This window comes from Lepus europaeus, chromosome 4 (genome assembly GCF_033115175.1).
Source record: "Lepus europaeus isolate LE1 chromosome 4, mLepTim1.pri, whole genome shotgun sequence".
NCBI lineage: Eukaryota > Metazoa > Chordata > Mammalia > Lagomorpha > Leporidae > Lepus > Lepus europaeus.
Genome location: NC_084830.1, coordinates 23,115,476 through 23,132,258, shown reverse-complemented (window position 1 = coordinate 23,132,258; position 16,783 = coordinate 23,115,476). Strand labels below are relative to the sequence as shown.

The following is a 16,783-nucleotide window of genomic DNA, read 5'->3' as shown; positions in this document are numbered from 1 at the left end:
TTATAAAGTAAACAATAGTAGTAACAATAATGATTAACCTGAATTGAGTCTACTCCATGCTCTTATCGCTTTATAAGAGCTTTGGAGGCACTTACTCTCTGGTCGTTCACGGCAACTCCATCATGTGCTAGTCAAACCTCATTATGCCAATAGTCTTTAAAGTTTTACCCCTTGAAAGACAGAGACAGAGAGAGAGGCCAAGGGAGAGCCCCCATCTGCTGACTGACTCAGAAAATGCCCTCTACAATCTGAAACCAGGAGCCAGGACCTTAATCCAGGTCTCCCACATAGATAGTAGGAACCCAATTACTTAAGCAATCACCACTGTCTACCAGGGGCTGCATGAACAAGAAGTTGGAGTCAGGAGCTGGAACTAGGTTTTGAACCCAGATCCTTGGGAATATAGGATGCGGGCTTCCTAACAGCTAGGCAATAACCCTGCCCCTACTAGGCCTATAGAAGATAGAGAAGCTTGCACAATGGGACTACTCATCTATCCCAAGCAGTCTGACTGAGCTACCCATGCTTTAAATCTTTACACTCTTTAGCCTCATAAACTGTACTCCAAAAAGGAACCAAAGACAATAAATTCATGGTCTTTGATAACGAAAAGAAATAAATAACACAGGGCAGTCCTCTACATAGATAAATCCCAGAGAGTTACTAGGAAATAACATATGCCGAGTCCATGTCTGGGACCCCAGATCCTTCAGTTGCGAAGTGCTCAGTCCTGTTGTGCTAACAGTCTCCATATTGTGTGAGGAAAGGGCAGCCATTAAGAATCTGCACATCTGGGTTCAAATCCCAGCTCTGCCACTAACTGTCACCTTCTTTCATCCTTCTTTGATCTTGATTTTACCGTGTGTAAGCAGATAATAACACACACCTTACAGGGCCATTGGAAGGGTTAAATAATACATACATTATTATTATTTATATTATTCAATATTTTATATATATATATATATACACACACACACAGCTGAAACAGTGAGCAGCCAAGACAGCATCATCATAGCTAACATGTATGTGGTTCTGACTATGTGCTAACTATAACCTATTATATGCACACAATCTCTTATTGAATCTTCCCAAGAATCCTTATTCTGCAAATGAGGAAGCTGATACGCAGGGTGCTGAAGTAGCTTCTCCTGTGTTACACCTGTGAGTACCAGACACTACTGGGTTTAGAACCCAGACTTCCTACCACTGTTGTCTGTGTTCTTCAGCACTCTGTTCTACTGTCTCCCACACAATGGAATCACATAGGAGGCTGGTGAAGAACAAAACATCTCCTCCTTGGGAGTTATTTTTTTCATTTCCCCTACCCCTGGAAAGTTTTTCCTCCCCTGAAAATAACCTCCCCATGACATTTATTGATATCAGAAATGCTTTTCAAAACAGAAAACATCTTTCTTGCGTAAGCCCAAACACGCAAACACTAAACTCAAGAGGTACAGTCATGACTTTCACCTAGTCGGTGCCGAGGGCCTGCCTATCTCAAATGAGCAGAGGAGAGAGGATACAGAGGCCAGGATGAGCCACAGAAAAGAGAAAGCAGGAACACCAATACTTTGTTTATTTCACAGCGTTGCCTGGAGCTGACCTTGGGACACTTCCCATTTGTGTTGACTCAGGAACATAATGTGGGGAAAGCTTAATTTCCCAAAGTCTTGAGCTGAGTGTCAATGGTTTCTTATTCCCAAAGCTAAAAATGTGAAGGCATTACAATTTTTTCAAAAATGCAGCATGTCTCCAGGAAGTCTATGGACTTCTCAAAAGCTAGGTGGGCAGCTAAAAGTCTTAGTCCACAACTGTATTTATGGAATGTAATAAACTGAATGTGCATAACCAAAGAGACAAGATGATGCCCATTTGTTTTATTTCTAATCTTTCATAACAGCTGCCTCTTCCCAAAGACCTAGCACTTTGTCCTTCTGGGTGCTTGCATACATGGGAAGACCCTCCCCTCCCTTCCCCATGCTGCAACAAGGCTTCTAAGAACCTTCAGGGACTGAATGGATTCCTACCAAGCATGTCACAGACTCACCAGTTTCAGCTAACAAGCCAGCCTCACCCTCCCGTGGAAATTTTTTTTTCATGTAAACAGAAGTTTATGATTATACACACACCTCGGATTAAGTAACAATTTTCACACCAAAAAAGAAATAAATAAATAACCCAAGAGCAAATATTTCTATAATGCTGCTACATGCCAGGAACCACACTCAGACTTATATATAGATTATTGCCATGGCAACCTTATAAGATAGCTACTGTGATTTATCATCCTCATTTTTCAGATTAAAAAATTAAAGCTGAGGCATAGAAGTTAAGTGAGTAATCAAGGGCCCTCAGCTAAGCAGTCAGTGGAACTAGAATCTTTACCCAAGAATTCTGGCTTCAGAGAACAAACTCTTACCTAGTCCACTGCGTTATCACTTTCACTTAGTCTTTTAAGAATCAACTTACATTTAGGATTGTTGCTAAATTTAGATCGAATTCTTCCTAGCGTTCCAGGCACTAAAGTAATATCATCCACATTAGTCAGGTAATTGCTCAAGAATTCAGTTCTATCACATGTGACATCTTCCATTCCTATAGGGAGCAGAAAAAAAGTATTTTCAAGCAACATTAAAATTACCATCTTAAACATTCATAGAAACACTAAAAATATATCCAGGTATCTTCTTAATTAACGTAATGGGAGGGGCCCTTAGATTTGAGATTTATTGACTTTACTACATTTTTATATATTTTTATATAATCTTGTCACTAGACTTTGGTTTAGCCCTATCATCTTGAAAGCAGGAGAAGGTTGAAAATACATTATCTCAATTATGATTTTAAGTTATTTGGCAAGAACAGCAGGACAAAAGAAGTAACCATTATTTTTTAACAATTTAGAAAGCCATTATGAAAAAGATCTATTCTTTTAAAAAAAAATCATAGATTGCTTTAAATTCTTCCCAGCTGTGGGTAGAGTAAATAACTGGAATCTATAGCTCTGTGTCTCTTTTATAAAACGTGCATTTTCCAACTGTCTCTCTAATGCACCTCCTGTCTTGAGTACATAATCACCAGTTCTCTCTGCATCTCCACTGGTGGCCTTGGATGTTACTGACAAAACAATACTGGCAACAAGAGAAGAGAGAGAAAAATGTCAGCTCCAATGACCACCCAAACTGAAAAACAAAATAGAGCAGAAAACAAGTCATAAACAATGTAATTAGTCAGAACTGAAAGCTAACAACTAAAGCACAGAAACAGTCTAGGTAGGGAATATGTTTTAGCCAACAAAATATCCCTCTCCCATTTCAAGATGTGTTTTCTGCCCTTTTCAAGGAAAGTTTCATGATCAATGTTTTTTAAAAAAAACAAACAAAAACATTCTCAACTCTTAGAATCATACACTACAGAGGTTAGGAGAGACTTTCATTGTTGTTTTTGTAATTTATGAGACTTGATGGAATGAAGAAGGTTTACAATACAGTAGTCCCTCCTACTTCACAGTTTCACTTTCCACAATTTGGGCTCTACAGTCAACCATTGTCTGCAAATATTAATGGAAAGTTCCAGAAAAAAATTAGTATGTTTTAAAGTGCTATTCTGAGTAGTGTGATAAAATCTTGCACTGTTTCGCTCCACCCTGCCCAAGACATAAATGATCCTGTGGCCCCGGGTACCCATGATGTATCTGCTACCCACCCCAGGCAGTTCACAATGTCCACACTCATGTAACATTTGTTACATTATATTCTTACAGTTTTCCTATCTTGTACTGTGTGATTTATAAATTAAACTTTACCAAATGTAGAAAAAAACAGAATAGGGTTAGGTACTTTCTGTGGTTTCAGGTATCCACTGGGGGTCTTGGAACATAACCCTCTGGGGTAAAGACGGACTACTGGACTGCGTTACACAATCCAGTACATGAATATCTCTAAGAGGGAAAATAAGTGAGTCTATAAAGAGTGTCCTAAGACTTTGAAAAAAAGAGATATAACCCAGAGCAGTCCAGATATGGCAAACTTTGAATTCTAACTCCTGGAATCCGATTGAAATCCACTACCTCCCTCTCCCCCTCTCCCTGCCCATCCCTCCACCCTTTTCTTAAATAAAACAGGAATGAAGAGAGAGTTAAATACATCCCAGCATAGCACAAGGGCTATGCATCTTGCTTTTTAACATGGAAGCCATCAGGAAGAAAAATAAAAAGAATAAAGTTACTGTGTTTTAATCCAATGTTATCCCAGAAAGGACAGTCTCCAAGTACTTATTAGTGGAAGACTGGAAGGCTCTTCCACCTGATACACATCTAAGTGGTGATTTACTCCACCTAAAAGGTGAGCAGTCTCCCTTGCTTTCAAAGATCACCAGGCATTATGATTGGTGCTTCTTCACCCTGCAGACCAACTTTGTATAGGTGGTGGTAGTGTCCTCCCTCACCTTATAGGCGAGAACATTGAAACTTAGGGAGGCCACATATTAAGAACAGCAGCATAGGGCTCTTAAGTGGCACAGGGCATTTTGAACTCTGTTGAAAGTCATTCTGACTCCAAGACCATATTACCATTTCTGAAACAAATGCTCTGATTCCCCCAAATCAAATGGATATACTCATCTAGGAAGCCTGCATGCTGCCAACGTAAGACTGTGCTCTCTCCATGACCTCCACCACACTGTAGCATGTGACTCGTTGGGATCCATCTACCGAGACGTCTGGCCCCAGCAAACGCTCTTGACACTTCTGGACAATTTTAATTGAATCAGCTGGGTCACATGTCTCAAATCCTCCATCCTGTGTGTAACTCTCCACTAAGCCAAATACATCAAGCATGATTTTGCGGAGGGAAACATTTAGTCCCCTCAGGGGAGCAAGTTAGTGCCCACAGCTTTGTTTACCCTAGTTTCTCATAGATCTTTCAGAATACTCTGGACAGAATTTCCAGCTAAGAGCAAAACTTTGACAACAGAGACTTGTCTTTCATTCTTAACAGAACTGGCAGAGTCAACCGATTTTCTTCTCCCAAACTTTGCTAGATGATAGGAGCTCCAAATTCCAAGGCCACTATTTCAAATGAATAGATCTGTAACACAGAAAGACTCTGGATCTCAATGTCACATCTGTGACATAAGAACGCTCTCTAAGGGACAAGCATTTGGCCTAGCAGTTAAGATGTTGGTATTCCAGATCAAAGTACCTGCGTTCATTCCCAGCTCTGGTTCCTGGCTCTAGTTTCTTTCTAATCTGCACCTTGTGAGGCAGCAGTGATAGCTCAAACAGTTGGGTTCCTTACACCCATGTGGGAGACCAGCATTGAGTTTATGTTTTCTGGTTTTGGCCCCAGTCCTACCTCAGCTGTTTGCAGGCTTTTGGGGGTTTGGACAAATGGATGGGAGTATTATATTTTTGTCTCTCTCTACCTACCTACCTAATTAATTACTAAAAAAAAAAAAAAAAAGAAGAACTTCTGTGAGCCCTCCTACCCACTATCACCCAGCTCTATAATCATGTTTAGCATGCTCTTGGTCATCTCAAAAAGTTGGCCATGAATTTTTACACTTTATGAAGCCATTTAGAACAGCTGCCTCCTCAACTGCTTTTTCCCTTCCACAGCGGGGACCTCTGTGTTGGCCTTGAATTTCCTTAGTGAATTCCAGCAAACTGTTGGATTTTTAAGTCACTTTCTTGACAGCCCTATGTCTCTGCCTTCTCATCACACTTCCATTTACTTGTTTTCATTTCTACTTATTTCTTTTCATTTCAGTTGAAAGCCAGAGAGACAGATGGAGAGATCTTCATTCCACTGGTTTACTCTCTTATGACTACCACAACCAGAGTTAGGCCAGGCTGAAGCCAGGGGCCCAGAATTCAATCCAAGTCTCTCTCACGTGGCTAGAGAGAACCCAGTCACATGAGCCATCACCTGCTGCCTCACAGGATGTGCTTTAGCAGGAAGCTGGACTGGAAACAGAGAATCCAGGACTAGAACCAGGCACTCGGATGTGGAATGCAGGTGCCCCAAGCAGTAATCACTACACCAAATGCCTGCCCCTTCGTTTATTGTTAACCACATGACCTCGGTGGACATCTTTTGGAGATGTGGCTAGCAGGAATGTAGGATGATCCCCTGATAGGACACATCCACAGAGGAAGCCATTAATATTATAAGCAAGTTGTCCACAGTACTTTAATAAAAGACAGATTTTTGTAGAAAGGCCTTTCCAATAAAAGAAGAGAAAGACAGGAAGTATCTCTGCTTTTGATCAAAATGAACCCAGGATCATCTCATGTTGTCTTAAACTTTTGAGTCAACCTCTGATTTCTTTCTTCATCCTGAAGAAAAGGGAAAGGCAGCTAAAAATAGAAGCTTAGAGGGTCAGTGCTAGATGCAGTGGTTAAGACTACGTAGGGGGCTCCTCTCCCATATAAGAGTATCTAGGTTTGAGTGCTGGATCTACCAATCCCAGCTTCCTGCTAATGCACACCCTGGGAGGCAGCAGGTGATACTTCAAATAATTGGTTTTCTGCCACCCATGTGGAAGACTTCAACTGAGGTCCCAGCTCCCAGCTTTAGTTTTGCCCAGCTCCTGGCTGTCACAGGCATTTGGAGAATGAATCAGTGAACGAGAAACCTCTGTTATTTCTCTCTCTCTCTCTCTTTCTTTCTCTCTCTCTCTCTTCCTTTTGCCTCTGAAATAAATAAATAATAAATAAAGATTGAAACAAAAATAGAACCTTGGGTTCTGAGGGCAAGGGCCCCTCTCCTCAACACCATCAGAAACATTATCTATTTATCTCTCCTATTAGCAAAGGAAAAACAAAGCTTTACCGTGGTCTCCAACAAAGATGACATTTACACACCGATGCAGGTTGAGTTGCTTCAGTCCATCCATTAATTGTCCCACAGTTTTATCGATTTCCCTCAGAGGATTTGTCATCTGGAAAAAGGAGTTAGTTAGTTCCCATGACTATTTTTATTTCCCTTTCAGTTTTTCATTGATCTTCTACCCCTAGAACATTCTGGAAAGAGAATTTCAGGCTCAGAGGCAGAGTTTTGTCTTGGGGAAAATTTGCCTGCCATTCTTAATGAAAATGTGGCTGAAACAGTTCTTTGTCTTCTCTCAGGAGAATAAAAACCTCTCCTCACCCAATGCCCCTAAAGATTCTATGATATAACAACATCAGAAATATTACTAAGGACACTGTTTTCCTTTAAAGATAAAAATGCCCTTTCCAAATGTAACAATATCCTTTAAATCCAAGAGTTTTGAGAGTGGACAGAAAGTCAGATGGATAGTTAAGTCTCTTATTCCCTAAATGAAATCACATTAGGCTTTGAACCATGGTAAGGAGATAGAGGCTAAGTGAATCAAAAGCAGCCCTGAAGTTAAAACCATAACCTTCCACTGGGTAATAAATTAGAGCATCATTAATTTAATGGGATCCATGTTCCCAAGAACCTAACTGCCAACTTCTGAGAGCCATAGATTGTTGAAGGAAGAGCCTTCTAAGAAACAAGCTACCACTTCTCAATTCAATCTCTTCCAAGCTGACTCTGAGTGAAAGAAGAATCTACAAGAGCCCTAATTTAAACAGACTGGAACTACTAAATTGGTTCTATAACATTTCATATTTAGTCCAACGAAATATGAAAACTCAATTCTTTTCTGAAGAACATTTCCAAAACCTAAGAAAACATAATCCAGCCGCATTTTTGTTTCAAGTGGAAGTTCCTGATATCATGAATGCCCCCAGCTCCTAGAAGCTTCCTCTCTCACTCTTGCCTCTAACTATGCAATGGATATGTTTTTCAAGAAACCTCACATAGCACAATATTTGACAGTACTTTAGATGACTTTTACCAACCTCATACATTCACCCAAGACAACTAAGATAAGAAGAGAAGGGGCCTGAAAATCATTTTACTCAGATACAAAATATTGTCTTCCATTAGCATATTCTCAGATGATTCAAGACCTTTTCTCATATCATTTAAATAGCCCAATCAGATATCAACTTGTTTCTCTTTGTGACAAGAATCAGTATTCCAAATGCTGTCACAGTTGGAAGTTTCAGAATCAGATCTGTAATGTAATGGACAGGACTAGCAGATGCAGGGCTAAGTGGCATTTGCCTCCAAGAAAACCATGCTCTCCTCTAAAATCTTTGTCTAGACAGAAAAATATAAAATACACAACATATGTCCTTCCTTGGCAGTGTCTCCGTTCCCTTTACTCAGAATAACTCAGGTAAAAGCCAAAACTTACTTCACAGCGATCAGTTCAGACAATCATAAATACAACCCTGCCTCAGAAATGTGGTGAGGTTTCAGGACAAGGCCCTTGTGAATGAACTGGGAAGAGTAAATATCACTCCTGTCATTATGGGAACCTACACACAACTCTATCTTCCCATTGTTCCCTCCTCTTATCTCATTTACTCCCTTGTCCAGACCCAAGAGCTCCTCTGATCTCAGCAAGTACAGACCACTAAGACAAGCCAGTCTTCCATCCAGTTCTAATCTACATTGTCTGTGCAGACTTCCTCACTGCCTTGTGGTAGTGGTGTTCTCAGGAACCAATGGGACTAATTTTTCAAATAATTGCAAGCAAAAACCTGTCAACCTCTTAATAGTCACTCCAGACTAAATGTCAACATGAGTTTCAGGGAAAGAGACTCTAAAGAAAGTAAAAAGCTCTTTTTTTCCATTCTGCAGAAAGTTCAGGAAGACTTCGCATCAGTGTTGACCTCTGAAGTACCAGATTCTACTGGACTCAAAGCCAAGGATATCACACCAGAGTTTTTTCTAAAGCTTATTCAGCCAATGTTCAAAACCAAGGCACTGAAGGAGACCTTCAGATCAGACCTGCCCGCCACCAAGCTTTGGAACAATAGATGAACTTACTTTGTCCTGGCGTGATTCCGCAGCATACTGATCCATCCTATGTATTTTTCTTCTTCTTTTCTTTGGAGGAGCAACTGGTCTTTCCTGTCTCCTCTTAGGGGCAACTTTCCTCTTAGGTCTCTTAGCCGGAGTAAGAGGTGGGCCATAACTACTCTCCTGTACTGGCGGACAGAGATGTCTGGACTCAGCAGTCGTCTGTCCCTCTGGGTCAGACAACAAAACTCCCACTTTCCCAACTAGGGTCAACAGAGTCTTAGTTAGAGACACTGAGGCTTCTTGTCTGAAAACAAATTGGTGTGAGGGAATGATTTAGGGAGCTCTATCGAGAGAAGCTCCTCTATCAGTCTTCCTGCTGCTGTTACAGCTTCGTCATTGATAACAAGCATGTAATTAAGAGAATCAAGTCACGTGGGCTATTTTGGCCCAAGGAGCCTAGTTGTGGACACACGTGAAGGTGACATGAATTCTGCATTTCATAACTCCTGCATTAGGGAGAGACTGGTCCTTGGTTATGGAAAGCTCTCCATTTATAACGAATTGACTGAAAATTAAACAGAATCCTAGTCACTGCAGTCACTTCATCATTTAACATGACAATGAGGTTCAGGTGGTTCCAACGCAGAATGTCATGGGTGCTTTCTGTCCACATCACCAAATGTATCAAAGCAACTGTCAGACTTCATTGACAAGGATCAGAAAGAACATTTTCAAACCAAGGATGGGATGAAGCACAAATCACAAGCAGCCCTCCTTAGTGGGCAATGCACTTTCACAAATTGGAAATTTTCAGCAGGAGAGAGATCTCACCAACTATTGAAGTTTTCAGTACAAAGGCGCTTTAAGCCCAGGCGTAAGTATACTTAGAACAGCGTTTGTGAAAGTTAGGTGAAACGTACAAAGTCACCAAGATCTCTCCATCTCAGTCTACAGATCTAGAGAGAATGTCCTCACACTCTTGGTTTCAGAACCCCTTTCTGTGGGGAGTGGCAGGGCTACTCATTTTGTTTCAAAACTCCAGACAGCAGTCAAGGCTGACACATAAACTGAGCATGGAGGTAACCGTTAGGGATTTCCAAATGCTGGAGGAAAACAGGCCCCTGATTTATTGATGGTGCAAAGGTGAATTAGAGCAGCAAGCCCTACTGTCCACCTAGCTAACCTCTCTCAGTTGGTCTGTCCCAAGAGCCATTCCGATGCAGGAAGGGGCAGGCGGCGGAACAATGTTAGTGAACCCAAGAACATCTGCCATGCGATTTCACTGTTTCCAGGGCAAGCGATTGCACAGGCTCTCCCGTCTCTACCTCATCCTCTTTCTCTGGCACAGTGATGGAAAGACACCCCCCCCCCCCCAATCTGGTTTGGTTTGCTTTAATGCTTCTAGTTATAGGCAAATCTCCATGAGAAGAGCAGCAAAAGGAAAGAGGGTTTTCCATTTCATGGTCACCGAATACATTCTGCTAGTGCTCAAGTCTGCCCATCAAACACTAGGCCCATTGCAAGAGACTTCAACATTCCAGAGACTCCAAAGGCGAGCCCTTCCCATTGCAGCAGGTTAGAGGAGCAGAAGGAAAAATGGGGTTTAGCCAAACTGGGTTTTCAATCCAGTGATTATAATGCACGTATTTCCTTCTTCAAATGTTAGAGGTAGTTGAAAGCTAAGTTTTCACTGATCAGCCATACTTTAGCCTGAATTTAGAAGTTTTAGCCTGAGGTTATTAAAAGGATGGGGGAGAGGGGGAGGGGCGAATTTCCCTGCTTTTCAGAAGGATACTTTGCCATCTGAAGGGAGGGACTAGCCAGCCAAAGCTCTGCCTCTAGGCCTGGGAGAGCAGCCGAACAAGAGATCACAGAAAAAGCATAGAAGATCAAAGAGAAAAAGATTGCGCCAATAATCAAAAGCAAGCATATTTTGAACATTCACCATTACACTATGAAACCAGGAGCAATACACCATTTCTTGAAGCTATTAGCTCAATGTTTGATCATCTCATTTAATAGATATTGAGAATCATCCTGGAAAAAAAGTATACTCAAATATTAAGCAAATAAAGCACAAACTTGAACTGAATTCATCTTACTGTAGCATGCAGAATTTTAGAAGATAGAATCTTTTGATTAAATTTCAAATGCAAGTTATTTTCTAAGTACATGTAAAGGCTAACAAATTATTGATTTAATAAATAACTTTTTAGCTTGTATATTCAATCTTCTCCTGGTCTATATATAAATTATATAATATATATGTATATATAGAGAGAAAATATGTAGGTATATAAACCAATTATTGTGGAAGAGAGTTTTTCTGATTTGCTTTGGTTTTATGTTTTAAAATTGTAAACATTTTTGTTGCTCTTTCAATTAAAATTGCATTCCTAAAACAAGATAAGAAATCATTGAAATCAGAAAATATCCCTTGCCTTACAAGAAGAAAGTAAGCAAGTTAGCAAGTTATTATTATTGAAGATATACTCCACAGTATCCAATTAAGTATCTTTATCCAGTACATATATGAGAATATCCCAATTGCAAAAAGTAGTAATACTAAAAAGAACATAGCATGAATGCTTCCAGTTCCTAATTGCAAAGTATTACAGGGAAAAAAATCTACGTTTGTCTATTTTCAAGCAACCCTGGGGAAGGAAACCATCATGGTGGCAAATTAAAGCATCCTACATTATGCTTCATTTATTCACTGATCAGTACTTTAAAAAAAATGGGTTTTTCTTAAACACATGTATATACACTCACATAGGTAATTGTAACTTAACTATACATCTTATAAATCTAAAGATGCTCATGGATAAGGAATGTTTATTGCTAAAGCATAAGATGTAAGTTATATCACATCTATATCATTAAAAGCCAACTTTTGTCGAAAAGAAAAAGTTCTGTATGATTTGAACGTAGCTATTAACTGACCACTTTGCTTATCCCCTGGATTGAAGGAAAGTTAAATGATTCCATGGGAAGGACTGTGGTCTGGGAGTCAGAGGCTCTGAGGTTTTATCTCCAAGTTCAGCACTTACCCGCTAGGCAACTTGAGCAGCCCCAAATCTCTTTAAGTACCAGCCTCCTACTCTTAAAAGAATGGTTATCCCAACCCCTGCTTTGCCTGCCCCATGGGGTCTTTTAGGGGATATTAGTCAAGCAAAGTTGAACCTTTAACTAGGGCACATGGAACTACTTAGGTGTTGTGTGTGTGTGTGTGTGTGTGTGGTGTATTTAACATTTTAATAAAATGTGGTTCCTTTTGTTCCCTTTAAATTAATCTTAAAGAAAGTCATTCTAAAGATAAAATAGCCATTCTTGCTTTGGTTTTCTTTCCTGGCATGTATACAGATGTTTATCTCATTTTATCATTTGTGCTTCATGATCATACAACACTAGTTAAACATCAAAGGGGTAGAAAAAGAGCATTAAACTTATATGACTTCAATGATTTAAGACAAACTAAGAATAGTTTCACATAGTCTTTGGTTTCTAGTGCTTAAAAAATCACCACTGAATTGATGGTAAAACTTTCAAAAATACATATTTACTGCCTTTGGATGGCCTGCAATTTTTTTCAGAAGAGGATGGCAATACTTAAACCAAGAAACATTATCTGTATCTGTATGCTGAACACAGTGAACTTAATTACACTCAATAGCACAGTCACGGGCTATTACAAAATTAGAGATGGTTTCCATCAACACACTTTTTTATATAATCTATCAGTCAAAATAAAGTTTTATTATATTATGTAGATTTTACCATTTCCTATTAAGAAATGCAGGTGAAAAATAATTAAAATATTTAAAAAGTTGAGATTTGCAAAGCTATCACATTTTTGGATTGTCTATGCTGAAACATTAGGAAAACTGCCATCCTAGAGGGAAGGAACATAATCAAATGCCACCATCCCTTTCCCACCTCCTGGATTTGAAGCTATGCCGGATCCCACCTTAGAACCAGAGTGCCTTCTAACATGGTTGAGTGTGTGATATAAGGGTATCACCCTGCTCTGCTAAACAAATTTGCTCAGCAGTGTGTTTCCCTCAATCAAAAATTCACTTCATTCTTTGGGGGGGGGGGGGGGATGGAAATGTTCGGCTCAAGTGTGACGATGGTTTCATGTGCATAAACCTACACCAAAACATATGTAAAACAGTGCCCAGTACTATGACATTTGTCAGTTTGATTATGCCTGTTAAGGTCACTGTGGCTGCTTAGCTGATGGACCCCCTTAACTGCACAATTACCCTAAGGATGCTGAAATTCAATTATTCAACTACAACACTGTAGTTTTCATTGGAAGATTCCTTTCCACTCCTTACCAAGGATAGCAAATGCTAACCCTTCCCAAACCTTCATTTTATGACTATCACTTGCAAGGAGAGAATACACTCACTTCCCATAAACATCAACTTTAGGAATGCTTGGATAGCAGAGCAAACTGAAAAGAAGTTCCTGTAAGGGGAAAAAGGGACATGTGTACATTTTTACATATGCTTTTAGTCTTGCAATTATTTGACTATTATAAATGTTGTAGATGCAAATGCTCCCAAAGATTTTGTACGAATCCTGCAGCAAGGTCAGTATCCCAGGCAGCCCAGGGACACAGGTTCTCCTCAGGCAGATGAGAAACTACTCACCTCAGGGCCAAAGGGGCCATATTTGTGTCCAGAGAAATCAGGTTGTTCAGAATAGAAGGCATAGACTGAAGGCCTACGGAAAAATTGGAAGGTTCAGGTTCTCCCTTAAAGCACACATAGCAAAGAATATCAAATATCCCCAGACAGTGAGAAAATTTCCCAGCCATGATCAGTGTTACATGGAAGCTTTTCTACTACTTCCATGCCCAACACTTCCCCCCCAACATGCCAACTGTGGTAACTGCCTGGTATCCCCTTCAGGAATCAAATTTCACAAAGGAAAATTTGAATATAGACTCAGGTCTTTCTCCTTAAGATAACAGGGCCCAGGAATAATTCACACAAGCCAAGGGATCTGCAGCCTACAAGTACAACTCGATTTTTTTTTTTTTTTTTTTTTTTTGACAGGCAGAGTGGACAGTGAGAGAGACAGAGAGAAAGGTCTTCCTTTTTGCTGTTGGTTCACCCTCCAATGGCCGCCGCGGCCGGCGCACCACACTGATCCGAAGGCAGGAGCCAGGTGCTTCTCCTGGTCTCCCGTGGGGTGCAGGGCCCAAGCACTTGGGCCATAGCAGAGAGCTGGCCTGGAAGAGGGGCAACCGGGACAGAATCCGGCGCCCCAACCGGGACTAGGACCCGGGTTGCTGGCGCCGCAAGGCGGAGGATTACCCTATTGAGCTGCGACAACGGCAAGTACAACTCGATTATAGTAGAAAGTCGGCCCTAATGCTTCTCCGGTCCTTAAGATGTTGTTAGCTCATTTATTAAAGCTAAAAACTCCCTTCAGCTCTACTATCGTGGCCAGGATTAATAGCGATAGTAATCTGTATAATCCCAATAAACAAATACTTCTCAAGGAAATAATAATGCTTAAGACCAATGACCACAAACTTCTAATAAACCAAACCTTGGCTATGCTGCTTTTCACAGTCCATCTAGTATTTCATCCAGTTCTCACCTAAGATGGAAACAACCCAAAGGAAGACGAGAGAGAGAGTTAGAGGGAAACAAATACCTCTCGTTGTCTGGCAGGGTGAGCCACTGCAGTATGGTTAATATTCTCCGCTCGTGAGGAATGGTCCTGTAATAACAAGCAAAGCATGTTGTTAGGTTGCATTTCCACAAACTCAAGCCTGATGAGTGCTTGCTGTTGCACCCAAGCCAAATGCTCTCTATTTACCACCATCTGTTTTCACTTCATTGTAGGAAAAGGCCCTCTTTGGAATTAGCATTGAAACTCCCATTTCCATTTGCAACATATTACATTGCTCAACCCCTTCCACAGAAGACTAGACTGGAAATTCTGATTCATGGTCAAAACAAGGAACCTGTCTTGCTGATCAGAAACTCTACTCCAAGCGGAAAGGATCCTGGCTTCAGAATCATTGCTACTGAGGGATCGAGCCATTAGCTGTGGCCACAAAGGGACCAGTACCTTCATTTCCCAATCTCTTGCTTGCTGGCAGTGGGACCTGTCTTGGCCACTAGGCCTATGGACCTTTTAGTCTCTGCTAACCAATAAAATAAAGGTTAACAGCAAAGCACACTGCACAGGTTGATTTTCATGAGGAAACTTATCGAGGCAAGTAATAGTGGATACAGTGTAGTAAGTGCTAAGAAAACTTATCTTTATGATGATTATAATAAGTCATCATCCTGCCTCTAAGCAACTATATGATCTTAGAAACATTATCTAACTTAAAACTTTACATTTCTCCTCTACAAAATAGTGGGTTAGGGAAGATACCCTTGAAATACTCTTTCAACTCTAGAAAAAAAAAAACTATCAAGAATAGGCACACATAATTATGTGACTGACAAAAAGGGTATAATCTGCATCCACAATGATTTTCGTGTTTAAGTCTCATTCCTCGTTGAAATATAATTACTCTAAGTCTGGCACTAGCTTGAAGAACTCTCAGCTAACGTAATAGTACTGTATGCTGACCTGAGTTACAATAAGATGCTCACAAACTCAGCGTCCGTCCTTGTAGGGAGATTCCCTTGCTCTTTCCTAACCAAGGAGCACAAAATGCTTTTCCACCCCCACCCCCATTCAAGACCAGGCATTACAGCATGTTTGTGATGAATTGAAACTAAAGCACAAGTTTAACTGTGGTTAGGGAAAAATATTGTGAGACAGTCTATGAGCCATTGAAACCTTTACTCTAGGCAAGGAGAGAACTAGGAAAATAGATTCTCAAAACCACAGTAGGTGCTAGAATTGGCAAGGACTCTAACCAAGCTCCTCCTCCTCCCCTCCATCACGGTCAACCCCTACTATCTCCACCCATCCCTTGGGGTTTATTTTCTTCTGACAGCCTCTCTGGCTACAACTATCAGATGAGACCAGAAATTCATGTTTACCATAAAACAGGTCCTCATATTCCAATGCTGTTGGGGGAAAAAATGTGACCCTATTTATTATATCCTATAATTGAATTCGAAATAGGCATGGGAAAGCCAGGTTAATCACTTAAGGAATTTAATTCTTCACCTCAGAAATCCTTTGTATCTGAACAAAACAATTATAATTGCATATTCTGAATTCTTTCCTTACTTAAAAAAAGAGCAAATATTGTAGCTCTTTCCTTTTGCCTTATTTTACTACCTACCTAAAAGCGGCTTTATTTTATGTATAATTGGTGTTAAGCCCCAAAAATGGACTCTGAGGAACCCATTTCTAGTGCTAATGGAAAAATACTAGCTAATAGAATTTATGTCAAACTCAGAGAAGTCACCCTTCAGTGACTTCTTTGGGTGGGGTCCTTGATCAAGAGTGGATAGGGGCCGGCGCCGCGGCTCAATAGGCTAATCCTCCGCCTTGCGGCGCCGGCACACCGGGTTCTAGTCCCGGTCGGGGCACCGATCCTGTCCCGGTTGCCCCTCTTCCAGGCCAGCTCTCTGCTGTGGCCAGGGAGTGCAGTGGAGGATGGCCCAAGCCCTTGGGCCCTGCACCCCATGGGAGACCAGGATAAACACCTGGCTCCTGCCATCGGCTCAGCGCGGTGCGCCGGCCGCAGCGCGCTACCGCGGCGGCCATTGGAGGGTGAACCAACGGCAAAAAGGAAGACCTTTCTCTCTGTCTCTGTCTCTCACTGTCCACTCTGCCTGTCAAAAAAAAAAAAAAAAAAAAAGAGTGGATAGGGAATTAGAAACACCAGCTCTGAGGCCAGAATGCCTGGGTCTGAATCCTGACTCCATCAAGTGCTGGTGAGGAGACTTTGGCAAGTCACC

General features: G+C 40.9%; 1 protein-coding gene across 9 annotated transcripts in view; it reads right to left on the bottom strand.

Moving 5' to 3' along the window:
• ENPP2 (ectonucleotide pyrophosphatase/phosphodiesterase 2) overlaps positions 1–16,783 on the bottom strand; it is a 116,579-nt gene that overhangs the window by 34,023 nt on the left and 65,773 nt on the right. For 5 of the 9 annotated variants that reach the window (XM_062188062.1, XM_062188061.1, XM_062188065.1 and 2 more), the window contains exons 10-14: positions 14,562–14,627; positions 13,547–13,619; positions 8,913–9,068; positions 6,837–6,945; positions 2,473–2,598 (exon numbers count right to left, since the gene is read on the bottom strand). In XM_062188062.1, the coding sequence (XP_062044046.1) occupies positions 2,473–2,598; positions 6,837–6,945; positions 8,913–9,068; positions 13,547–13,619; positions 14,562–14,627 (530 nt within the window). The remainder of the gene's footprint in view (positions 1–2,472; positions 2,599–6,836; positions 6,946–8,912; positions 9,069–13,546; positions 13,620–14,561; positions 14,628–16,783) is intronic. The other 4 variants (XM_062188067.1, XM_062188069.1, XM_062188068.1 and 1 more) reach the window with 1 other exon arrangement.